We start from the raw sequence: 27859 nt of genomic DNA on the forward strand, positions 1-27859 counted from the left end.
TTTGTCTCAAATTTAGTTTTGCCCATTATCACCAAAACTATTTATTTCTAACATATGTAAACTAGAAATGATAAATACCTACACTTAACTGAATTTTATTTTTTCTTAATAGAGCTTTACTGGAAAAACGAAAGCAGAATGCTATTTTTCTAAACAGTTTATAAACAACACTGAAGCTTTGGACCTTGAATGCAAGACCTTTTGGAAACGCAATACTGTCCATGCCTGAAGTGGGAAGCCTTTCCCAAACTGCTCCCTTTTGAAGATTCTATATTCTACTTCAAAAGAAATGCCGACATGACCCAAAGACTTTGGCATATCAGTAAAGTAAAAGAGTACTAAACCAGAGAAGACCTGTATTTCTAATTCTATAATTATTTTCCTACCATGACTGCTAGCATCCATTTTCAAGAATGGAATGTTAGAGTCTGATATGTTCTTACTGGTGAGGAACTGTTTTGACTATCATCAAGCATCTGAAAACTGAATGTTTCCGGCCTTTGACACTGCCCTATACCTTACATGGTGTTTACAGGTGAAATAGAAACCATGTTGTTGGCACTCTCTGAGCTTAGTGATTCCTAAGAACTCACATGAACAGAGCAAATGGGATTGAAGTATGGCACTATTAATGATACCAATGACCTGCTTTGGGAGTATTCTTGCTACCTCCCAGCCTTGCCAGACCCCTGATGACTTTGTGGCTGCCACTTCTCCAGGACATATCATGATTGGAGGTTTATTTGCCATTCATGAAAAAATGCTGTCCTCAGAAGACTATCCCAGACGACCAGAAATCCAAAAGTGTGTCGGGTGAGTAAAGTGTCGAAGAACACATTTAGATTTCCTGATTATACTATAACACTAAGGCATGTAAGCATTCACTTGTGTTAATATCTAAAATTATTTTAATAAAATTTAAATTCTTATGTTTTTAAGTTGCATATAGTTAGTCTTGTAATCCTTCCTTAAAAGAGAAATATATCAGCACTGTATGTATAATCAACCTCTAAGTGCAGAGGTAATGAATACTTACCCTTAATATATGTATTTAGATTTGGCTAAATACAAACAACCCCTGAAGTCACTTGAGAAAACCAATTAGGAGACACCATAGACTATCCATTACAAACATACATAGCATGTTTCTATTTATATTATATATATATTTATTATGTATTAAGATTAATGCATATGAATTTACATTATACTATCTATTTATAGCATGTATTGTTCATGTTTATATCCCCCACAACATGCATTTTGTTTTAAATATAAATGCATTATTTAGTGTTTTGTTTAAAATGGGCTACATTTAAAATTTCTCTCTATACTAGCATTTTGTCAATGCTGCATTCCTTTCATACTTGAAATAATTAAATTCCTTCATGATAAATTAAGACCTTACTTCAACTTAACGGGTTGCTTCTTCAGTGATGAACACTTTTCACAGAAAGTTTGACTATAGAAAAAACATGGCACAGTGTACTACAGAAAAGTAAAGCTGGGCAGAGGATGTTACAAATGGATTTTCTTTAAGGAGAGCAGGATATTTGAATTCTAATTTCAGTTTGGGAACAAACTTACTCTGTAGACTTATGCAAAGCACTTAAACTCTTTGAGTTCCTGTTTCCAGTTTTCTCTTTTGTAAACTAAGGGACCAGATAACTTCTAAGGACACAGGCAGCATCAGCCTCTGTTCCTATGGCAATGTGTTTGCCATGCTTCCTTCCACTGGGAAATCCTGCTTTCTACCTTGACGTTTTTGTATGTAAATTTGCCTTTCTCTTCCCCCCTCTCTTTTTTCTTTCTGTATCAAAAAATATTTAGCAACTCCTCTAAGAATACTGTCAGATAAAATGTGGTTCCACATCACACTAAAATTACCTCCTGGCATTTGCCCTAGAAGTTGGGCACTTTGAGCTACTGTCTTTTTAAATATTGACTATCAGAAATACCAGCAAATGCCTCAAGATAAATAATGAAGATTCTCAGAGCACTAAATTGGTACCGAAAGAAGATTTGAAGCCCACAATTATAGGCCAACTATTAAGGATGGAAAATACGAAAAAATCATTGATCTAATAAATTTATTCTGGAAAAAAAAATTGAATTGAACTTCCTTTCACCTTATTGACACTCCTTAAGAGAAACAGTATTCACTCAGCATCAAACAACTATTTATTAAGTGCCTACATTATCAGGCCCTATTCTAGGCACTGGGATACCAAAATGAATACACCAAAAAGGTTTACATTCTCATGGAGCTAACTAACATGGGGGGGGGGACCCTGAAAATATACATTTTAATTGTCATACAATGCATTTTTTGTTATGATTCATTACTTTAACTTTTCTCTCCTTGTTTCTTTAAATTAAAAACTTAATAGACACACACAAAAAATAAAATAAAATAAATAAATAAAAACTTAATGCTGATTTGCCAAAATTCACTTTTAGATAGTCTCCAATGGCAAATAATATTATTAAAATACTTTAATTTATTGTAATTCAATGAACTAAAAGGACACTTAAAAATACCAAAACCCTGAACAATAATATTCTCTCCTATGAATGGATAAAGATGTGGTGTGATAGAATATTATTCGGCCATAAAAAGAATGAAATCTTGCCATTTACAGCAACATGGATGAGTCTAAAGAGTATAATGCTAAGTGAAGTAACTCAGTCAGAGAAAGACAAATACCATATGGCTTCCCCCATTTAGAAAACAAATGAACAAAGGAAAAATAAAGAGACAAACCAAAAAGCAGACTCTTCACTACAGAGGACAAACTGATGGCCAACAGAGGGAAGGTGGATGGGGTGGGAGGGAATGGGTGAAATAGCTGAAGAGAATTGTGAGCGTATACTTACCATGTTGAGCAGTGAGTAATATATGGAATTTTTGAATCACTATATTGCACACCAGAAGCTAACATAACACTGCATGTTAACTATACTGGAATTTAACATAATAATAATGTTCTCCTTAATTTGTTTAAAAAAATTTGAATCTTTACTATATATTAGGCAGTTTGTAACCTTTAATATACAGTGGTGGATGACATAAACTGAACAGTAAATCAGTAACCAAGCAACTCAGTGGCCCGAAGTAATCACAAATCAGAAGTCAACTGGGAAAACCCACTAAAAAAGGAAATAGCTATGTTTCATAACTCAAGTGCGCACTCTATCCAGGACAAAACTGCTGAACTTGTACCCACAGCCTGTTTTATATGTGATTCTGAAGAGTCTTATTAATCTGGTTTCCAACCACAAAAGCCAGGCTAGTGAATCTAAAGAGCAGATACTTGGACAGCAATAAAATGGCGACATCTAACTATAAAAAAGAGCAAATATCAAACAGATCTTCATACTGCAGGATACTAAACTGAGTATTCAAATTATCCCAAAATTAATCAAGAAGTTAAATCCTGTTCCATAGACCCCATTTGAGAAACAATATACCCTTTAGAAAGGTTTCCATCAAGAACGATTTTTAAATAAATGAAGTTTAGTAGAGTTTATCCTTTAAGAGGTAAGCTTTACTGACCCAGAAATCATCTATTTTAGAGCAGAGGTGTGAATAAAATAAGTTACCATCATAACTTACTGTGTGAGTATAACACACAATGTAACTTATTATCACATCATAACTTACTATGTGAATAAAATAAGTTACCATAATAACGTCAATAGAAGAGTTATGTTCTGATTTTTTTAAAAAATCTTGTTTCCCAACAGCTTTGAAATATCAATTTTTCTTCAAGCTCTTGCCATGATTCATAGCATTGAGATGATCAACAATTCACCACTATTATCTGGAGTCACACTGGGGTACGAAATCTATGACACCTGTACCGAAGTCACAGTGGCAATGGCTGCTGCTCTGAGGTTTCTGTCTAAGCTCAACTGCTCCAGAGAGATGGTAGAGTTTAAGTGTGACTATTCCAGCTACATGCCAAGGGTTAAGGCTGTCATAGGTGCTGGCTACTCGGAAATAACGATGGCTGTCTCCAGGATGCTGAATTTACAGCTCATGCCACAGGTGGGTTTTGTGTTACCACGGATGTTGGTTTTGAGTATATTCTTTATTATGAAAGGATCAGGGTAACCTGGGAAACCAGTTAGGGAGTTGCTTGTACTTTAACCTTTCTTTCTCTACAGTCAAAGAGGGCATGGTGCCCTATTCTGGATGGTATAGTGGACAGAGCACTAAGGAAATAGTCTCCCCCTCAATCTGTCAGATCAAGTTTCTGAAGGTTCTCAGCAGGATTCAGATAAGACTGAGAACTCTGAGGGCCTCAACTGCCTTGTTTCCGAATTAACATCAGTTGGGTACTATGAGGAAAACTGAAGAGAGACTAAAGGGTAAGGGGACATGCAGGTCAAGGAACACTTCCTGAAACTCGGATGAGAGGGACAAGCAAGGGAAGATGGGGAGAAGAGGACAGCATCTATGCTGAGAACACAGTAAGGACCAAGAGGAAATGTCCAAAGAATAACAAAAGGTAAATACAGCTAGATCAGGAGTATAGAAAGGAGTTCAGTAAGATGTGTATTTGCAGAGATAAGCAAGGGCTAGTCATTCAACATCTTATAATTTGCATTTTCTTCTGAATATGATGGGAAGCTTTGAGCAGGGACTATGGAGCTACGTAATCTCCTTGTAATGCAAGCCAATAAATACTCAGGAAGTAAGCAAAAAGGCCTCCTAAAGACCAAAACCAGCCTCAGAGAGCCCTTCACTAGAGTCCTGCACACTCTACTTAGAGTCCAGCAAATCCCCTTAGCTTGTATTTTGAATGAACTTACCTTCTCATCACATTGCTTTGTGACTCACTGGCCAGTGATTTCTAGGCTCCGGGAAGATTAGAAGCCAAAAGTTAGAAAGGAAAAAGAGTTATAGTCAGATTTTCAAGAAATAGCCATCTGATAGAAGAGAATAGGTAGAAAAAAAAATATATATATATACATATATATATATGATAGTAACTGCATAAGAACTTAGAACATCTAACTTTCTGGAGTTAGAGTCAGTAAGAGCACATACCCACCCATGAAAGACGCTAAGAGTTCCATTATCTAGCCCAGTGAAACTGATTTAAAAAAATATTAATATCCAAAATGACAAAACAAAAGAATTATTTCCCCAAAGAGCTCAGAGATAAGGCTTTGGCTCAAATTTTCTAGAGTACGTATAATGCTAGTTAGCTGATAATTAAGAAAAGTAGACTATTTTCAACAATGATTATGGCATGTAAAAACATAATCTCCATAATTGACAACACTAGACAACACAAAAGGAAAGGGGACTCCCCACAGGGAACACTAATTTTACTGAAGCCCAGGTGTCAAACGGAGATGAGCCCAGCAATGCCAGGTATAAAATGAGGTCTGCATAGCAATGTCATGGTAGTTAGGTTAAGGCAATGTTCACCATGTGCCAAGGTGAAGGTGAAGAATGTAAAGACGATTTAGGAAAAGATTACAGAAATTCACAGAAATGAAAAAGCATATGAACAGCCACCGGGAGTTCATCAATACCATGACTAAATGATTCTGTCAATTTCCAGGTGAGTTATGAATCAACTGCAGAAATCCTAAGTGACAAAATTCGCTTTCCTTCATTTTTACGGACTGTGCCCAGTGACTTCTATCAAACTAAAGCAATGGCCCACCTGATTCAGAAATCTGGATGGAACTGGATTGGCATCATAGCCACAGATGATGACTATGGACGACTGGCCCTCAACACTTTTGCAGTTCAGACCACAGCAAATAACGTGTGCATAGCTTTCAAAGAAGTTCTCCCGGCCTTCCTCTCAGATGACACCCTCGAAGTCAGGATCAATGAGACACTTGAGAAAATCATAGCAGAAGCCCAGGTTAATGTCATTGTCGTATTTCTGAGGCAATCCCATGTTTTCAATCTCTTCAGTAAAGCTATAGAAAGAAATATAAATAAGATCTGGATTGCTAGTGATAATTGGTCAACGGCCACCAAGATTACCACCATTCCCAATGTTAAAAAGATTGGCAAAGTTGTGGGGTTTGCCTTTAGAAGAGGGAATATGTCTTCTTTCCATTCCTTTCTTCAACATCTGCACATATTTCCCAGTGAGAATAACAAGGCCTTACATGAATACGCCATGCTGTTGTCTGCCTGTGCCCATGTCAAGAACAGTGATTTGAGTCAATGCATTGCCAGCCACTCTCAGGGGGCTTTGGCCTACAAGGCTAACGAGGATATGGAAAAGAACTTCTCCCTGAGAAATGATTTCCTGTGGGATTACACCGAGCCGGGACTTCTTCACAGTATCCAGCTCGCGGTTCTCGCCCTTGGTTATGCCATTCGGGATCTCTGCCAAGCTCGGGACTGTCAGAACCCCTACGCCTTTCAACCATGGGAGGTACTGACTCACACATCTGAGAAAATTCCCCTACAGTCATTTCTTTCCTTGCTTTAATTTGCAGATATTTATATTAACTGCTCTTAATTGTATTGCTTTTGTAAGTAGATACCTTCAGTGTCTGAACAGCCTGCATTTCTATCATTAGTAGCTCTTTATTCTTGAGAATTGTTATTTTGCCTTCACTGTTACACTGACCCTCTAAAATGGTGTTCTTTAATTTTCCAAGAAGATCCAGTTGATAGTATTTTCCATGAGTTTATGGATTTGTATCTGATCTTGTAGTATTTCAGTGCTTTCATGTGAATTATCCCTTGTAGTGCTCTTGAGAAACACAAGACAGGGCAGGTTTAATGGTCCCTTTTATTATTACTAAATCTTACCAATAAGGAAACTAAAGCTAGAAAGTACTAGAAATATGACTCTAGTCTGGGCCTTCTGCCTCCATGCCCTTTGTTTTTCATGGTATCTCTGGTGGTTTATAGTCTTTAAAGCCTTCAGGTACAACTCTCAGAACAGTCTTCCTAGGACTCCAATCTTTCTCAAATGAATGTTAGTTAGATCAATCATCACAATTCTTATGATATCTCAGGTTGAAATGAGCTGCAAATCCTGGGTAGAGGAAGTCTTTTCCTTTCTTCTCTTTGATTAGTTTGTAGAAACTCAAATTCAAGCTTAATGTGACCCTTTGAGTGAAAATTTTCCACTGTGTTTTTTAAATGCCGATAAAAAGATATTTAAAAGCTAATTGTTGCTTTATATGAAGATAAATTTTACTCATTAAAACAGATTTCTCAATAGTGTGTACTCAAAGACAAGGTTGTTTTCTTGATGCAGAATCACGTTCCAAAAGTACAGTTATTATAAATGCATAAAGGAAAAAAAGGGGAAAGGAGTTAAGACTCAATTCTTACCATATACATGAGTTCCAGGACAGGCTATTTATACATTTGTCATTTTCATTTTAAACACTCCCAAACACATGCTCCAAGGTCTGAGGTCATCAGCTTACATTTTCGGTGGATCATGGGACGATCATAGGGTGTTTCAAATTGGTCATTTTAAAACCAGTTTTGATCTTGTAAATGCAAGGCAAAAAACCTAGTAAAGATGTAAGACTAGAGATTGGAATTTTTTAAAAATTAAAACTATCTTTTTAAAATATACACATTAATGTCTAGCTATTTTAAGGTATCTGTTTGAAAGCACACTCTTTGTAATGTAAAATTCTAGTGAGGGATTGGTAAAAACTGAAAATTAAGTGCACCATAATAATGAAACCATTAAACAGAATTTTTGGAATGAGAAGTTGAGGAGTAATAGAGAGAAATTAGACAATCGAGAGAAATTAGACAGATAGGATAAAGGGGAGGAGCCATAAAGAGCCTCATAAGGAAAGAGAAATTCAGATAGAGCTATTGATCCACTAAAGATCTGGGAAACTATTTTAAATCAGAAATAAACCTCAAACATTCTGAGGAAAAGACTTGAGAAAGTGTAATCTGAGCAGAGTCTTCTAAAATGTTTTATTTAAACAGCAGGGGTCTGGGGTTGCTCTTTTTTCCCCCTGGGAGCCTGGTTATCTAGAAACAAACAAAAACAGATTGGAAAGGAGGAATATGTGAGTGACTCACTCCTTTGATCACAATGTGAGTGAACCACATCTGTGCCACATTCAGTGGGACAAATAATGCAGACAATTGCCTTTTTATGAAGAAATCTCCACACACTGTAAGTTTAAAAGATCAGCAACATTTAAGGTCACTAATCAAAGATATATTCTTTTTTTTCTTTTTTTTTTTTTAATATTTAATTTATTTTTTATTATTTTTTTTTATTTCCAGCATAACAGTATTCATTATTTTTGCATCACACCCCGTGCTCCATGCAATCCGTGCCCTCTATAATACCCACCACCTGGTACCCCAACCTCCCACCCCCCGTCCCTTCAAAACCCTCAGATTGTTTTTCAGAGTCCATAGTCTCTCATGGTTCACCTCCCCTTCCAATTTCCCCCAACTCCCTTCTCCACTCTAAGTCCCCATGTCCTCCATGCTATTTGTTATGCTCCACAAATAAGTGAAACCATATGATAATTGACTCTCTCTGCTTGACTTATTTCACTCAGCATAATCTCTTCCAGTCCCGTCCATGTTGCTACAAAAGTTGGGTATTCATCCTTTCTGATGGAGGCATAATACTCTATCCCCAGGGGTACAGGTCTGTGAATCACCAGGTTTACACACTTCATATCACTCACCAAAGCACATACCCTCCCCAATGTCCATAATCCCACCCCCTTCTCCCAAACCCCCTCCCCCAGCAACCCTCAGTTTGTTTTGTGAGATTAAAAGTCACTTATGGTTTGTCTCCCTCCCAATCCCATCTTGTTTCCTTTATTCTTCTCCTACCCACTTAAGCCCCCATGTTGCATCACCACTTCCTCATATCAAGGAGATCATATGATAGTTGTCTTTCTCTGCTTGACTTATTTCGCTAAGCATGATACGCTCTAGTTCCATCCATGTTGTTGCAAATGGCAAGATTTCATTTCTTTTGATGGCTGCATAGTATTCCACTGTGTATATATACCACATCTTCTTGATCCATTCATCTGTTGATGGACATCTAGGTTCTTTCCATAGTTTGGCTATTGTGGACATTGCTGCTATAAACATTCGGGTGCACGTGCCCCTTTGGATCACTACGTTTGTATCCTTAGGGTAAATACCCAATAGTGCAATTGCTGGGTCATAGGGCAGTTCTATTTTCAACATTTTGAGGAACCTCCATGCTGTTTTCCAGAGTGGCTGCACCAGCTTGCATTCCCACCAACAGTGTAGGAGGGTTCCCCTTTCTCCGCATCCTCGCCAGCATCTGTCATTTCCTGACTTGTTGATTTTAGCCATTCTGACTGGTGTGAGGTGATATCTCATTGTGGTTTTGATTTGTATTTCCTTGATGCCGAGTGATATGGAGCACTTTATCATGTGTCTGTTGGCCATCTGGATGTCTTCTTTGCAGAAATGTCTGTTCATGTCCTCTGCCCATTTCTTGATTGGATTATTTGTTCTTTGGGTGTTGAGTTTGCTAAGTTCTTTATAGATTCTGGACACTAGTCCTTTATCTGATATGTCATTTGCAAATATCTTCTCCCATTCTGTCAGTTGTCTTTTGATTTTGTTAACCGTTTCCTTTGCTGTGCAAAAGCTTTTGATCTTGATGAAATCCCAATAGTTCATTTTTGCCCTTGCTTCCCTTGCCTTTTGCGTTGTTCCTAGGAAGATGTTGCTGCGGTTGAGGTCAAAGAGGTTGCTGCCTGTGTTCTCCTCAAGGATTTTGATGGATTCCTTTCGCACATTGAGGTCCTTCATCCATTTTGAGTCTATTTTTGTGTGTGGTGTAAGGAAATGGTCCAATTTCATTTTTCTGCATGTGGCTGTCCAATTTTCCCAGCACCATTTATTGAAGAGGCTGTCTTTTTGCCATTGGACATTCTTTCCTGCTTTGTCGAAGATTAGTTGACCATAGAGTTGAGGGTCTATTTCTGGGCTCTCTATTCTGTTCCATTGATCTATGTGTCTGTTTTTGTGCCAGTACCATGCTGTCTTGATGACGACAGCTTTATAATAGAGCTTGAAGTCCGGAATTGTGATGCCACCAACGTTGGCTTTCTTTTTCAATATCCCTTTGGCTATTCGAGGTCTTTTCTGGTTCCATATAAATTTTAGCATTATTTGTTCCATTTCTTTGAAAAAGATGGATGGTACTTTGATAGGAATTGCATTAAATGTGTAGATTGCTTTAGGTAGCATAGACATTTTCACAATATTTATTCTTCCAATCCAGGAGCATGGAACATTTTTCCATTTCGTTGTATCTTCCTCAATTTCTTTCATGAGTACTTTATAGTTTTCTGAGTATAGATTCTGTGTCTCTTTGGTTAGGTTTATTCCTAGGTATCTTATGGTTTTGGGTGCAATTGTAAATGGGATTGACTCCTTAATTTCTCTTTCTTCTGTCTTGCTGTTGGTGTAGAGAAATGCAACTGATTTCTGTGCATTGATTTTATATCCTGACACTTTACTGAATTCCTGTATAAGTTCTAGCAGTTTTGGAGTGGAGTCTTTTGGGTTTTCCACATATAGTATCATATCATCTGCGAAGAGTGATAATTTGACTTCTTCTTTGCCAATTTGGATGCCTTTAATTTCCTTTTGTTGTCTGATTGCTGAGGCTAGGACCTCTAGTACTATGTTGAATAGCAGTGGTGATAATGGACATCCCTGCCGTGTTCCTGACCTTAGCGGAAAAGCTTTCAGTTTTTCTCCATTGAGAATGATATTTGCGGTGGGTTTTTCATAGATGGCTTTGATGATATTGAGGTATGTGCCCTCTATCCCTACACTTTGAAGAGTTTTGATCAGGAAGGGATGCTGTACTTTGTCAAATGCTTTTTCAGCATCTATTGAGAGTATCATATGGTTCTTGTTCTTTCTTTTATTGATGTGTTGTATCACATTGACTGATTTGCGGATGTTGAACCAACCTTGCAGCCCTGGAATAAATCCCACTTGGTCGTGGTGAATAATCTTTTTAATGTACTGTTGAATCCTATTGGCTAGTATTTTGTTGAGTATTTTCGCATCTGTGTTCATCAAGGATATCGGTCTATAGCTCTCTTTTTTGGTGGGATCCTTGTCTGGTTTTGGGATCAAGGTGATGCTGGCCTCATAAAATGAGTTTGGAAGTTTTCCTTCCATTTCTATTTTTTGGAACAGTTTCAGGAGAATAGGAATTAGTTCTTCTTTAAATGTTTGGTAGAATTCCCCCGGGAAGCCGTCTGGCCCCGGGCTTTTGTTTGTTTGGAGATTTTTAATGACTGTTTCAATCTCCTTACTGGTTATGGGTCTGTTCAGGCTTTCTATTTCTTCCTGGTTCAGTTGTGGTAATTTATATGTTTCTAGGAATGCATCCATTTCTTCCAGATTGTCAAATTTATTGGCGTAGAGTTGCTCATAGTATGTTCTTATAATAGTTTGTATTTCTTTGGTGTTAGTTGTGATCTCTCCTCTTTCATTCATGATTTTATTTATTTGGGTCCTTTCTCTTTTCTTTTTGATAAGTCGGGCCAGGGGTTTATCAATTTTATTAATTCTTTCAAAGAACCAGCTCCTAGTTTCGTTGATTTGTTCTATTGTTTTTTTGGTTTCTATTTCATTGATTTCTGCTCTGATCTTTATGATTTCTCTTCTCCTGCTGGGCTTAGGGTTTCTTTCTTGTTCTTTCTCCAGCTCCTTTAGGTGTAGGGTTAGGCTGTGTACCTGAGACCTTTCTTGTTTCTTGAGAAAGGCTTGTACCGCTATATATTTTCCTCTCAGGACTGCCTTTGTTGTGTCCCACAGATTTTGAACCGTTGTATTTTCATTATCATTTGTTTCCATGATTTTTTTCAATTCTTCTTTAATTTCCTGGTTGACCCATTCATTCTTTAGAAGGATGCTGTTTAGTCTCCATGTATTTGGGTTCTTTCCAAACTTCCTTTTGTGGTTGAGTTCTAGCTTTAGAGCATTGTGGTCTGAAAATATGCAGGGAATGATCCCAATCTTTTGATACCGGTTGAGTCCTGATTTAGGACCGAGGATGTGATCTATTCTGGAGAATGTTCCATGTGCACTAGAGAAGAATGTGTATTCTGTTGCTTTGGGATGAAATATTCTGAATATATCTGTGATGTCCATCTGGTCCAGTGTGTCGTTTAAGGCCTTTATTTCCTTGCTGATCTTTTGCTTGGATGATCTGTCCATTTCAGTGAGGGGAGTGTTAAAGTCCCCTACTATTATTGTATTATTGTTGATGTGTTTCTTTGATTTTGTTATTAATTGGTTTATATAGTTGGCTGCTCCCACGTTGGGGGCATAGATATTTAAAATTGTTAAATCTTCTTGTTGGACAGACCCTTTGAGTATGATATAGTGTCCATCCTCATCTCTTATTATAGTCTTTGGCTTAAAATCTAATTGATCTGATATAAGGATTGCCACTCCTGCTTTCTTCTGATGTCCATTAGCATGGTAAATTCTTTTCCACCCCCTCACTTTAAATCTGGAGGTGTCTTCGGGCTTAAAATGAGTTTCTTGGAGGCAACATATAGATGGGTTTTGTTTTTTTATCCATTCTGATACCCTGTGTCTTTTGACAGGGGCATTTAGCCCATTAACATTCAGGGTAACTATTGAGAGATATGAATTTAGTGCCATTGTATTGCCTGTAAGGTGACTGTTACTGTATATGGTCTCTGTTCCTTTCTGATCTACCACTTGTAGGCTCTCTCTTTGTTTAGAGGACCCCTTTCAATATTTCCTGTAGAGCTGGTTTGGTATTTGCAAATTCTTTCAGTTTTTGTTTGTCCTGGAAGCTTTTAATCTCTCCTTCCATTTTCAATGATAGCCTAGCTGGATATAGTATTCTTGGCTGCATGTTTTTCTCGTTTAGTGCTCTGAAAATATCATGCCAGCTCTTTCTGGCCTGCCAGGTCTCTGTGGATAAGTCAGCTGCCAATCTAATATTTTTACCATTGTATGTTACAGACTTCTTTTCCCGGGCTGCTTTCAGGATTTTCTCTTTGTCACTGAGACTTGTAAATTTTACTATTAGGTGACGGGGTGTGGGCCTATTCCTATTGATTTTGAGGGGCGTTCTCTGAACCTCCTGAATTTTGATGCTCGTTCCCTTTGCCATATTGGGGAAATTCTCCCCAATAATTCTCTCCAGTATACCTTCTGCTCCCCTCTCTCTTTCTTCTTCTTCTGGAATCCCAATTATTCTAATGTTGTTTTGTCTTATGGTGTCACTTATCTCTCGAATTCTCCCCTCGTGGTCCAGTAGCTGTTTGTCCCTCTTTTGCTCAGCTTCTTTATTCTCTGTCATTTGGTCTTCTATATCACTAATTCTTTCTTCTGCCTCATTTATCCTAGCAGTGAGAGCCTCCATTTTTGATTGCACTTCATTAATAGCTTTTTTTATTTCAACTTGGTTAGATTTTAGTTCTTTTATTTCTCCAGAAAGGGCTTTTATATCTCTCGAGAGGGTTTCTCTAATATCTTCCATGCCTTTTTCGAGCCCGGCTAGAACCTTGAGAATTGTCATTCTGAACTCTAGATCTGACATATTACCAATGTCTGTATTGATTAGGTCCCTAGCCTTCGGTACTGCCTCTTGTTCTTTTTTTTGTGTTGAATTTTTCCGTCTTGTCATTTTGTCCAGATAAAAGTATATGAAGGGGCAAGTAAAATACTAAAAGGGTGGCAACAACCCCAGGAAAAAATGCTTTAACCAAATTAGAAGAGATCCAAAATCGTGAGGGGGGAGAAAGGGGATAAAAAGAGGTTCAAAAAGGAATAAATAAAAAAAAAAAAAAAGAAAGAAAAAAGAAAAGAATTAAAAAAAAAAAAAAAGGAAAACACCTAAGAAAAATGTAAAAAAGAAAAAATATATATATTAGATAAACTAGTAAAAAATCGTTAAAAAAGAAAAAGGTAACAGTTAAAAAAAAAAAAAATTTTTACCCGAAGGCGAGAAAAAAAAAAAAAATGAAAAAGAAAAAAATTAAATTAACTGCAAGACTAAAAAAAAATCACAGGGAAAAAGCCATGAGTTCCGTGCTTGGCTTTCTCCTCCTCCGAATTCTGCTGCTCTCCTTGGTATTGAAACCGCACTCCTTGGTAGGTGAACTTGGTCTCGGCTGGATTTCTTGTTGATCTTCTGGGGGAGGGGCCTGTTGTAGTAATTCTCAAGTGTCTTTGCCCCAGGCGGAATTACACCGCCCTTACCCGGGGCCGGGGTGAGTAATCCGCTCGGGTTTGCTTTCAGGAGCTTTTGTTCCCTGAGCGCTTTCCGTAGAGTTCCGGAGGACAGGAATATAAATGGCGGCCTCCTGGTCTCCGGCCCGGAGGAGCCGAGAGCCCAGGGCCGCACTCCTCAGTGCGCCCTCAGAGAACAGCGCCCAGTTACTCCCGTCTGCCTGACCTCCGGCCGCGCTCCGAGCTCTCCGAGCCTGCGACCAGTTCAAGGTAACACCGAGCTGTGAGCTTACTGTCGGCTCTGTCTCTGTAGCCGGCTTTCCCGTTCCAATACCCGCAAGGTCTGCGACACTCAGACACCCCTGCTCCTTTTGTGACCCTGCGGGACCTGAGGCCACGCTGAACCCGCGTGGGCTTCGCCCCGGTTTAGCCTCTGGAGCGATGTCCCTCAGCGGAACAGACTTTTAAAAGTCCTGATTTTGTGCGCGGTTGCTCCGCCGCTTGCCGGGAGCCGGCCCCTCCCCCCGGGGTCTATCTTCCCATCGCTTTGGATTCACTTCTCCGCCGGTCCTACCTTTCAGAAAGTGGTTGTTTTTCTGTTTCCAGAATTGCTGTTCTTCTTCTCTTCGATCTGCCGATGGATTTTCAGGTGTTTGCAATCTTTAGATAAGCTATCTAGCTGATCTCCGGCTAGCTGAAGCAGTCTCAGCCTGCTACTTCTCCGCCATCTTGACTCCTCCCCTTGTGTCTCTCAAAGATATATTCTTAAAGATTATGTTGACCCCTGGTAAAATTCACTCATATTTAAATATTACTTTCTAAATAATTTTACATTCAAATAACTTTAAACAAGTTTCTCCCAATATTTGAGGTAGCTCGTACTTTGGCTCCACATTTGACAACATGTGTGAGCAGGATTCAGGAATGGCGCAACCAGAATTGTTTTACTTCAACAGATTCTAAATGTTACTCAAATGTGTATGACGATACCACCTTCTTGTTGTGACCAGCGATTTGGGGGTTTTTGTTTCCTTTACTTGTGTTGATGTAGAAAGTAGTAAGTGATGTATATGGGATGACAGAATGTCTAATAGTCAAATTTCTAATTCATACACTGACTTAGCAAATATTTATTGGGTGTCTCAGTGTCCCAGGCATTGTGTTGAATGTTGTAAATATTCTGGAAAACAAGATGATTCTCTTCCTAAAAGAGTCATCTGTCTACGGGTGTATACAATCAAATAATTAAGGAGCTGATTACAATGCAGAATGATACATTACTATGTTTCACAGAGACACAAAATGGTAGAGAAGCACATAATGGAGGAAACCAATCTGGCATTAACAATTTGAAGAACATTCTCCAAAGATCATGACATCTCTGAAGAATATGATGGATGGGTAGGAGTTAGCCAGGACAGAAATACTCCAAGAAGGGAGAAAAAACATGGCATCTCCAGGGATAAGAAAATAGTGCCCAAGAATCAGGTTTTTTTGTGGAAACTATAAGTAAATGAAAGTAGAGAGATTAGTGAGGGATCCATCATTAGGGCCCAATCAATCAGAGCATCTCAAATTTTGATGTGCAGTTGAATTGCCTGGGAACCTTGTTATCATGCATATGCTAATTCAGTTACCACTGGGGAGATACCTGAAAGTCTGCCCTTCTAATATCTCTCAGGTGATGCTGTTACTGCTGGTACAGGGACTTCCTTTCAACATAAACTCTGCAAACTCTGTTTAAAAGTTTGGACTTGATAGAGCAAGGGGGAGTCAATTAAAGATATTTTTAGACAGGAAAGTGTCGTGATCTGCTTTCCATTGCAGAAATAGCATTTCATTTCCACTGTGGTGTGCACTGATAAGCGGGTCACAAACCTAGAGGTAGAAGAACCAACTTGGTAATCAAGGCATTAAATAAGGATGGCTTATACTCCAGGTACAAGTACTGCAGGTACTGTGTGGGACCATGAGATGGAGACATGCATATGTTGGTGTTTAGGAGGAAGGATGAGGAGTATCAGGAGATAGACCAGGGCAGACAAAGAGAAGCAAAGATGTTGCAAGCGATTCTATATTTGGACAACTGGTACCATTTGTCGAGATGGAAACAGAGAAAAGTAGAGGTCTGGTGGGGTGAAGTATGAAGTATTCTGTTTTGGAGATGTTGAATTTGAAGAGCTTCTGAGACATTCAGCTGTAGCAATGGCAGTCAGATACTAGTCCAGAAGTCAGAAGAGCCATGTGCTGAGGAGATAGTGATTGTGAAGTAACAGGAGAATGATAACTAATAATTTTTTAGAAGATTTATTTATTCATTCATTTTAGAGAGAGAGAGAGAAAGAGTAAGCAAGAGAGAGCATGAGCGGGAGGGAAGGGCAGAGGGAGAGGGATGCCGACCCAGGCCTCAATCCCAGGACCCCAGGATCATGACCTAAGCCAAAGGCAGATGCTTAACTGATTGAGCCCCAAGAACTAATAGTTTTTAAGGGCTACTATAGTAGGCATTGACATATATCACCCCTAATCTCCATAATATTCTAGTAGGTCCACCATTTCATGCTCCTTACACTCCATCCTAAAGAAGTAACGAAAGGAAATGTTACTGGTAACTGATACTTGCAGCCATTTAGAGATGGAGGGGAACTCCCCAATAAGGGTCTGGCTTATGGTCATCCGCACAGGTAGCAGTGAGACTGCCCCAGCCTTAGTCCAGGATGCTTTCCACTATAGCATGGAAAACTTCATGAAAGAAGAAGACATGAGTTGAGCACCAGACAGATGCAAGACCGTGTCCTCTGCAACCCTAATTTGCTCACCAGCACAACTTCCATAGGGAGATGTCGTGGACATCAGAGCAGTCAGGAAAAGAAAAACACGTTAACCACAACAGCTTAAGTGGTGTGGTCTCCTGGGTCTTTCGTTTTTAAAAGCAAGTCATCACCATACACAGGGTGAATGCCATAATCGTGGAAATGCAAATTCCAGTTTAAGATTTATGGTGTCAATTTACAGTGACTTTCAGAGTCTCCATGGGAAAAAAATTGACAGAAAAACCCTTTCATAGCTTCATAACTATGTTCAAAATTACCTTAGCAACATTGAGCAACCATGTTCAGAATTACCTTAACCCAGAGCAAGTGTTCTGTCTTACTTACCAGGTCAGTAGTACACTGTTTTGCTTGCCTCCACCCTCTCTCCTGTGAGGACAAGCCTACAGTTACGTTAGCTTATGTACATCACACAGTGCTACCATTATTTACAGATTGGGTATGTGTCAGAACTTTACCCTGGAAAATCTAATTAAGCGCAGGAAAAAAACAGGTGGAAATGTAGTTCAGACTCAAGAGTAGAAGAGGATATGCTCCCTAAAGAAGTAAGTTTTCAGGGGTTCGTGTGTGTGAATTGCTGAAGAAAGGAAGCAAGGAAAAATGAATACACATTTTTCAAAACATTGATGGTAGATCCTTGTTTCCTTTTTTAAAATTTTTGTTCCCTTTGCATTTTTTCTTCCAGACCATTGCTGGAAAAAAAACTTTTGTGGGTTACTTCCACCCTGTTGAATCTGATATCCTGCTTCTTTAAAGTAATACTAATCAATTTATATTCATTCAAAGAACTAAGAAATCTGTGGGGACATATAATAAAGTCAATATGCATTGCTTAGAGATTTTTCCAAAGTGACATTTCGTCATTGACCTGACTCTTGTAACTAATAAATTTACCTTAAAATATAACTGGGTGTTCTTATGTTCTAATGACAAAATTGAAGGAAAGAAACATTCATAAAAGATTAACTGAGGAGGAAAAGAATAAGAATAATTCTATTCAAATAGAATAATGTCGCCTCATTCCACAGATTTAGCCACAACTAAAGCCCTCATAACCTCTTTACTCCTTCTAGAGGAGTAGGCCCAGTGTGGTCAGAGAGGGTATTTACTTAGCTGTGGTTACATATCAATTTAATGATGAAGCAGGGTGTTCCTCCCTCCGGGTCCAGTGTTCTTCTTCTGCAGCACAAACTCAATACAGCCACCCTGTTTGCCAGGAAAACATTTCCTGTCCTAGCTGCATTGCCTACAAGTTCTTACTGTACAAATTGGGTAACAAGGCAAGTAATTTTTCACTGCATTTCTTTCCTCTCAAGCTAAAAAATAATCATTTTTTTTAATTTTTTATTTTTTATAAACATATGTTTTTATCCCCAGGGGTACAGGTTTGTGAATCACCAGATTTACACACTTCACAGCACTCACCAAAGCACATACCCTCCCCAATGTCCATAATCCCACCCCCTTCTCCCAAAAATAATCATTTTAAGAGGGACACCTAGGTGGCTCAGTGAATTAAGTCGCTGCCTTTGGCTCAGGTCATGATCTCAGTGTCCTCGGATCGAGCCCTGCATCTGGCTCTCTGCTCAGCAGGGAGCCTGCTTCCCCCTCTCTCTCTGCCTGACTCTCTGCCTACTTGTGATCTCTCTCTCTCTCTCTCTGTCAAATAAATAAATAAAATCTTTTTAAAAAGAAAAGAAAATAGAATTTAGAGATCACTTTATTAGACAATCACTGAAACAGATTTGAAAACCATTGGAGATGATAAGATCCATACCTCCTATCAAATGGAGTAACAAAGTATGGGTTTAAAGGGCAGTACCTTCCACCTACCAGCTCAACTTCTCTGGTTGGGACACACCCCAAGAACAAGGTGCTATTGTCACTGGACTGTCTCCCACATTTGTACCTCTGTCTCCTTAGCCCTCATTTTGGGCATGGTGAGTATAATAACCACTGGCTCAGATCACCCACTCAGTCTTGGCCAAGGATCCAATTGTGACTAGAAGGAAAGGATGAATTGTGCTGCCTTCTATAGTTTCAGAAGACAATTCATGACTGCTTTTGAGTCAGAAGCAAAAAATAAGAAGATATTGAATTAATATATTGTAGACACAATGGAAAGACCTGAACATCAAATTGTGTTTTCCCAGATAAGGCCCTTGGCCCCTTGGCTGGTCGTGCTCATCTAAGAAAAGAGGAAGATGATCCTCTCTCAGCGTGTTTCACTGAGTTGTTATGGGATAGAAAGATATCACACTTCTGAGTATTAGAAGGAATACATGACGGTCAGGTGACACCATTAATTGATAGACTCAAAGTATTTTTATTTATTGTCACAATATCCCTATTAGCTAATTAACAGGGTTAACAGATATTGATCAAAACTTTACTAATCTTAATCTTTGCCCAATACTGGCCTGAATTCTTTTTAGGTTTAATTATAACTAATCCCTATAAGGCAGACTTCATTTGACAGATGGGGAAGCTAAGGCCCAGAAAAAAACTGTGGGTGTCAAGACCACATCACTAATGAGATACAGAACCAGGATTAGAGCCCAGGCAACTGCCCTGAAGGATCCATCCTGAAATTTTATAACGTGGGAAAAAAAGATGCTCAGATCTCAATGTGATAAACCGGAGAAGCTGCCCTCCATAAACATTACCTTGATTTCTCAAATTGGCAGAGCAAGACTTTGGCAGAAATAAGGCTAGAATTCTCAAGTTATTGCCAACGTTCTCAACTAGTTACCAAACTCATTGATTCAGAATGTCCTTTTTCTACCTTTTAAATGATATTCCTTATAAGGTAGTGTTATAACTGGCATAATGGATACATATTTCTATTAGTGTCTATTTCTATTTTTATATCTTACAGTTACTTGATGTATTAAAAAATGTGACATTCATTGATGAAGGAAATTCATTTCATTTTGATGCCCATGGGGATATGAATACCGGATATGACGTTGTGCTCTGGAAGGAGATCGATGGCCACATGACTATCACCAAGATGGCGCAATATGATCTGAGGAATGATGTCTTCATCATCACGGACCAAGAAACAAAAAACGAGTTCAAAAATCTTAAGGTAATTTTGTGATAGCCTGCTTTATAATATTCAAATCAAATGAGCACCACATCTGCAAAAGTCCTTAATACCACCAGAATCTGCAGTGACCCTACTGTCTGTTTACTGTCCCCAAATTCCTTCCTCAAATTCTCTGGTCAACTTGTGTCTTTCTCTCTTGTACATGCTCTCCTCCTTACCCTGATTTCACCAAAGCATAATCCTGGGTAAATTCAACTCTCTGCCTAGTCAATAGAGTCCCCATATAGCTGAACTTGGCAAAACAAAAACAAAAACACCTTGTTGACTGTTTTCATTTTAAATTCATGATCTCTAACCTCCAGTGGGCCCTTAATGCTGCGGGACAATAAGACTATTACCTTAGTCCGTTAACTTGCCCCCCTTCCTAGAGAGCTATTCCATAGATTTTCTTCTATCCCCGAACTCCAACACATCTTCTCCATCTTCATTTTTGGTTGACCTTGCTTCCTATGTTGCTAACAAAATTGTATAAATCAGAAGAAAACTGGAGAGTCCGCCTGCCACCACATCCACCTTCCTTCCAGCACTGTGTTCCTGGCCAAGATCAGCTCCTCCCTTGATCCTCTCCAATTCCTTTCTACTTGGACTTGATGATACTGCTCTGGTGATTCTCCATTCTCTCCCACATCCTCAGGTATTTTCTTTTCTCCATTACCTACATGATGATATAAATATGCTTTTATTCTTTTCAACTTCAAAAAAAAAAAAGAAAAAAAACTCCACTGATCCCCACTTCTCCTTCTATACACTGCCCCTTCCTCTATTTCTCTCTATAGCAATTATCCTTGAAAATTTTAAATACATTCACTGGCCCCAATTTCTCTCCTCCCATAATTCTCTTGAATTCTTTCCAATCCACTAAAATTCTATCTAGTTCACCAATGTTAATAAATCCAAACATCATCGTACTTCACTTACTAGTTAATAGTTCTCCTCTTTGTAAGATGCTTTCTTTCTTTGTTTCCACAACACCATGCTCCCTTAATTTTCTTCCTCTGTCTCTGGCCACTCCTTAGTCTCTTTTGCTCCTTCCTTATTGTTCCACCTGCCTATAAATATTGGCATACCCAGAGTCCAGACAACTCCTCTTCTGTGTCTGCACTTTTCCTTAGTGATCTCACGCAGGCTTGTGGATTTAAATAATGTCATTCGTTATATAGAAGGCAAATGACTTCCAGCTTTTTAATCTTCTAAATTTTAACCCAAATAAATATACAACTACATAATTGACATCTCCGCTAGGTGTCTAATTGTCCTCTTCACGGACTACCTCCAAAACTGAGCTCCCAAACCTACACTCATCTCAATAAATGGCAATGTCCTTTTAGTTGCTCATGGCAAAACCTGGTAGAATCTTTGTCATGCTTCCTATCCAATCTAAATTTCACTTTCAAACCCATAGTCCAAAATATCAGATAAACCTAAATCTTTTGATATCCCAAAGTTACTAATACCAGACTTTAGAATGTCTTTGCTGTCTCTTATGTGGGAGGTGGGGAGGAGAAAGGAGGTCTCTCTTTTATCCCATAATGATGTCCTGCCTGCTGAAAACAGATCAGGAATAACTGTGATAAGAAGAATAATGCCACCGCTTGTGGACACGGGGCTACCAAACCTTGGCTTCTTTTCTCCCTTAGCCAGATCATTTTCATCTCCCAAAGAAAGGGCAAGTTAGCTTAGTCCTTGGATTGTGTTCCTGGCTTAGGAAGAGCTATTAAGAGACTCTAGGCAAATCCTCATTTACCCATTTTGCTTTGGCTTTCCAAAAGTAAAAGTGAGACAATAACAGGTTTATTTCACAAGATATGCCACAAGAAAGGGACTATAAATGGAAAAAAAAAAAAAAGCTGAAGTGCAAAGAATTATTAGTTAAATTGGAAAGGGCTTCATAAAAACAGGATGCTACATATGATTCACATTGTGACATGCACAATTATAACCTAAATTCTCAGGATTATTAAAATATTATTTATATATCTTTGGTTGCCTTTTTCATTAATACACTACTGGTTTTAAATTCAAAATTTCCATTTTTGAAATTTTTAAAAAAGATTTTTATATATCTTTTTTTAAAAAAGATTTTTTTAAAAAAGATTTTATATATATATATATATATAGAGAGAGAGAGAGAGAGAGAGAGAAACTGTGTGTGAGAAAGAGTGGGAGGAGGGGCAGAGTAAGAAGGAGAGAGAGAATCTCAAACAGACTCCCCGCTAAGCGTGAAGCCCAATTAGGGGTGGGGAGTGGCAGTTGATCTCAGGACCCTGAGATCATGACCTGTGCAGAAATCAAGAGTCGGGTGTTCAGCCAACAGAGCCACCCAGGTGTCCCTCCACTGTTTTGTTTTCGAAGTTTAGACTGGACAGAGACCTTTGACAGCATGATTAATAACCTTCTTCTAAAGAATATAAAAGCCCAATAAGTTAGTATTTCTTATATAGATGAACTTTTTAATACAAAGCAAGACTGGAAATTTCTAAGCCATTGTTTTCTTCTTTAGTTCCATCATTACACATCTGTCCCTCTGCTAGGAACTTTCTGAAAGAACTAATTTCCCTTATTTTCTTATAGTAGCTATTCATGCAACAAAAACTACTTCTTCTTAAGGCAGTTTCACTATTTGAAATATTTTTCTGTCTTTTAAACTTGTTTATATTTTTTCAGATGACGAAACAATTCTATTTGCTATTTTTAAAGAGATCACTACTTAGTAAATGTATTTTTAAATTTTATTTACTTAATTAATTATTTTTTATTAATATATAATGTATTATTTGTTTCAGTGGCACAGGTCTGTGATTCGTCAGTCTTACACAATTCACAGCACTCACCATAGCACATACCTTCCCCAGTGTCCATCATGCAGCCATCCCATTCCAACAACCCTCACTTTGTTTCCTGAGATAAAGAGGCTCTTATGATTTATCTCCCTCTCTGGTTTCATCTTGTTTCATTTTTCCCTCTCTTCCCCTATGCTCCTCTGTCTTGCTTCTCAAATTCCTCATATCAGTGAGATCATATACATACAATGGAATACTATGCAGCCATTAAAACCCCCCAAATCTTCCACTTTGCAAGGATGGAACTAGAGGGTATTACACTAAGCGAAATAAGTCAATCAGAGAAAGACAATTATCATGTGATGTCACTGATATAATAAACGTATTTTTAAATTAAGTTAAATTTGGGGCACCTGGGTGGTTCAGTTGGTTAAACATCTGCCTTCTGCTCAGGTCATGATCCCAGGGTCCTGGGATCGAGTTCCACATCAGGCTCTCTGCTCAATGGGGGAGTCTGCTTCTCTCTCTCTTTCCACCCCTCTCCCTGCTTGTGCTCTCCCTCTCTAATAAATAAACAAACTCTTTTAAAAATTAGTTAATTGGGATGCCTGGGTGGCTCACTGGGTTGAGCTCTGCCTTTGGCTTGGGTCATGATCTCAGGGTCCTGGGATTGAGCTCCACATAGGGCTCTCTGCTCAGCAGGGATCCTGCTTCTCCCTCTCTCTCTGCCTGCTTCTCTGCCTGCTTGTGATCTCACTCTCTCTGTCAAATAAATTAATAAAAAGAAATTAATTAATTAAGTCAAAGTTACTTAGGATAAATCTTTTAAAAATTTGAGACTTCTTTCACTTTGCAGCAAATTCAGTCTAAATGCTCCAAGGAATGCACTCCAGGACAAATGAAGAAAACCACAAGAAGCCAACATATCTGCTGCTATGAATGTGTGAACTGTCCTGAAAATCACTACAGTAACCAGACAGGTAATTATCATCACCACAGCAGGTACAGTGAAACACCTGGACCATTTCTCTTAGGCTGATTTTTTTTTACATGAATTTTTTTTTCATTAAAAAAAAGCATTTCATGCTTCTGCTAGATTAAATTTCAGTGAAATTTCATGTGATCTTGGAATTTGTTCTATTATATCAGCAAATGTACAACCAATATGTAACAGAGATATAAAAGTAACTTCACTTCCAAGGGAAGCTGTCACCCCCTCAACTGGACTTCCTCTCTCACATCTCTCAAAACACTGTGGCTTCTGTCAATTTCTGTCCTTGTAGCCCCCACACAGACATGCCTGGCTTGTAACTGGAGCACAGTAGCTATAAATAAATAAATGATAAATTAGTTAAACAGGGCATGGTAGAAACCCATAGATGTACATACCCTGGAGAGCTCATTATTTCTACCAAGAGGCAATGGTAAAGCCTAAAAAGAACCTTCTGTGAGAGGATGGGATGAACTGTTGACATAGATGAGATGCTACTAATTGTTTGACAAACCTATCTTTAACAATTTCACAAGATCAGGGCAAAATACACAGATTAAAGAACAAGAATAAGGTCAGCAGCCTTCAGGGTCTTAAGAGGAGCTATCAGCACTTGCCCTGGAGTTCAGCCTACTTTAAAGCATCATGTTCCCTTGTTTACTGCTGCATCCCTATTGATCTGTGACAGTTGGAACAGTTATCAAATGCTTACTCTTTTTTCTCATTGCCTCCAAGGGGAATGTATCACAATGTTAACATTCCAATAGTCATGTTCTGTCACTATTCTGTCACAAAATAGTGTGGTTATTTGTCACAAAAATGTGACTTGTCCCAACCTGAGATGGGCTCCACTGTGTAAATAATTAGTTATTGTTGGGTGTGTGTGTGTGTGTGTGGATTTTCCAGGTAATACAGTGTCTGACAACTCTGCCAGGTGGAATAAATAAATACATCAAGAGAGTAGGAGGCGTTTATTTCCCATTAAGATGTACACGAGTTTTCAAAAGATAATTTGGGTTATCATTGGACAACCAGGAAAAGATCAAGTGTTGAAGACTGACTTTCCCTTGGAGGAAAAGCAAGGGTTTAGGGTGATCTGAAAAGACATCCTCTCCTGTTGTTCTCCACGTCTCCAGCGCACAGCTCTTGTACATAGACAAGACCATTAAGTGTTCACCGAACAGCAGAGGCCATCAGGGGAGAACAGGAAACAGGGTTTGGAAGAGGAAGAGGCTGAAGAGGTAATGAAGTGTGTACACAGACACACAACCTGACTTTAAGGTTAATGAAGAGAACGCAGGCCCCATATAAACCTGAATGGGCACTGTGGGGACTCTCAGATGGATGCCCAGAGAAGGGCTTCTGGCAAGAGATGGGGCGCCATCTTTAGGGCATGAGACTGGAGAGCAAATGCAATCCCACTCCCAGAGACTCCATTCTGATATCAGCTCTACATCCCACCCTGCCATCAGAATCAGCAGAAATCACTTCCAAGCTTATCCCTACCTGTGTGAAAGGCTCAATTTTACTGACCTCCTAGCAAAAAAAAAAATTAACTTTAATTCTTCATTCATGGTCATTGGTTACAATCTTGAGCTATCTAACTTCTGGAGAACTTTTAGGGTGACCCCGCCATATTTTCTCTGCTTTTAAAAGAGCTGCAGCCTCATTTATAATAGCAGGTCTCACTACATTGAGTGTCTATCATGTGTAATGCTCCTTGCAAAGCATTTTCTATTTATTCTGCCACTGAATGCAGCACTCCAGTGAGGCAGAGTCTTCTAACATTTTTTTAGAAGATTTTATTTATTTATTTGAGAGTGAGAGAGCGAGCAAGAGAGAGAGCACAAACAGGGGTAGGGGCAGAGGGAGAGGGAGAAGCAGACTCTCTGCTGAGCAGGGAGCCCAGTATGGGGCTCGATCCCAGGACCCTGGGATCATGACCTGAGTCAAAGGCAGACACTTAACTGACTGAACCACATAGGTGCCCCGCTTTTTAATTTTTTTTTTTAAAGATTTGGAAATAGACTCGGAAAATTCAGTTTACTTGTTCAAGATTATGGGAATCATAAGTGATAGAGAAAAGGACTTGAGGTCATCCAAGTCCAAAGCCCTCCTTCTTCTTTTTAATTTTTTTTTAAAGATTTTATTTATTTATTTGACAGCCAGAGATCACAAGTAGGAAGAGAGAGAAGGGGAAGCAGGCTCCCCCCTGAGCAGAGAGCCCGATGCAGGGCTCGATTCCCGGACCCTAGGATCATGACCTGAGCCGAAGACAGAGGATTTAACCCACTGAGACACCAAGGCGCCCCGAAAGCCCTCCTTCTTAACAGCGTCCCTGAACAGCCACCTATATGACAGGAAGTTCCTAAGAGGCTGTTATCTATCCTGAGTATATGGATTTCCGAAAGACTCAAACCCCAGCTGCTTTTTTTCTTTCTGTTCCCCTCTTTTTCTTCCCTCACTCTCACACTTTCTCTCTTGCCTTCTTTTGGGTTTTGTGCATGCTTTATTTCAATAAATAACCAATACGACAATGATCTCTATCCCTTTTCTCCTCGGGACTGTAACTAAGGAGTCTCACTTGTAGCATCATTGTGGGCAATCTACCTGGTTTAAATGTCTGCAATGTAACTGAATCTCCTCCTATCTTTTAGATATGGATCACTGCTTTTTATGCAACAATGAAACTCACTGGGCTCCTGTAAGGAGCACAAGGTGCTTTGAAAAGGAAGTTGAGTACCTCAACTGGAATGACTCCTTGGCTGTACTGCTCCTGGCCCTCTCCCTATTGGGCATCATGTTCGTTCTAGCCATCGGCATAATATTTACAAGAAACCTGAACACACCCGTTGTGAAATCATCTGGGGGACTGCTGGTCTGCTATGTGATCCTTCTCTGTCATTTCCTCAACTTTGCCAGCACAGGCTTCTTCATTGGAGAACCCCAAGACTTCACCTGTAAAACCAGGCAGACGTTATTTGGTGTGAGTTTCACCCTCTGCATCTCTTGCATTTTGATGAAGTCCCTGAAAATTCTGCTAGCCTTCAGCTTCGATCCCAAGTTGCAGAGCTTCCTGAAGTGCCTCTATCAACCGATCCCCATCATTTTCACTTGCACAGGGATCCAGGTTGTCATTTGCACAATCTGGCTGATCTTTGCCGCACCTGCCGTGGAAGAGAATGTCTCCTTGCCCAGAGTCATCCTCCTGGAATGCGAGGAGGGATCCATCCTTGCATTTGGCACCATGCTGGGATACATTGCCATCTTGGCCTTCATTTGCTTCATATTTGCCTTCAAAGGCAGGAAATTACCTGAGCATTACAATGAAGCCAAATTCATAACATTTGGCATGCTCATTTATTTCATAGCTTGGATCATATTCATCCCCGTCTATGCCACCACATTTGGTAAATATTTGCCAGCTGTGGAGATTATTGTTATTTTAATATCTAACTATGGGATCCTATGTTGCACATTCTTCCCCAAATGCTATGTTATTCTTTGTAGGCAAGAGGCTAACACAAAATCTGCCTTTCTCAAGATGATTTACAGTTACTCCTCCCAGGCTGCGAGCAGCCTTGCCATAAGTCACGTTTCACTGGACTCCACTAATAGTAATATCACAATGACTGATCCCAGCTCTGGTGGCAGGTCGGCAACCCGGCAGGAAAGCAAGGATCTTCAGGCTCAAGCATTTGCACACATATGCAGAGAAAATGCCACACGTGTATCTAAAATTTTGCCTCGAAAAAGAATTTCAAGTATATGAAAGCGTCCATAAGAGATGGCATGTTCTAGATTAAAATTATCTAGGATCTTTGTATTTAAAATGTGCGTTTAGGGGCGCCTGGGTGGCTCAGTTGGTTAAGTGGCTGTCTTCAGCTCGGGTCATGATTCCAGGGTCCTGGGATCAAGCCCCGCATC

At 39.2% G+C, this 27859-nt stretch overlaps 1 protein-coding gene across 2 annotated transcripts; it reads left to right on the forward strand.

The window, feature by feature from the left end:
* The first annotated feature begins 533 nt into the window (after nt 1–533).
* GPRC6A (G protein-coupled receptor class C group 6 member A) lies at nt 534–27797 on the forward strand. Of its 2 annotated transcripts, none has more exons than XM_032339716.1 (6): nt 534–813; nt 3748–4051; nt 5580–6416; nt 19928–20140; nt 23798–23921; nt 26590–27797. In XM_032339716.1, the coding sequence occupies exons 1-6, from the start codon at nt 620–622 to the stop codon at nt 27702–27704; spliced, it is 2787 nt and encodes a 928-aa protein (XP_032195607.1). In that variant the 5' UTR covers nt 534–619; the 3' UTR covers nt 27705–27797. The 2 variants fall into 2 exon arrangements, with proteins under 2 accessions (XP_032195607.1, XP_032195608.1); XM_032339717.1 differs by having other exon boundaries at nt 5580–5891.
* The last annotated feature ends 62 nt before the right edge of the window (nt 27798–27859 follow it).

This window comes from Mustela erminea, chromosome 4 (assembly GCF_009829155.1).
Source record: "Mustela erminea isolate mMusErm1 chromosome 4, mMusErm1.Pri, whole genome shotgun sequence".
Classification (NCBI taxonomy): Eukaryota; Metazoa; Chordata; class Mammalia; order Carnivora; family Mustelidae; genus Mustela; species Mustela erminea.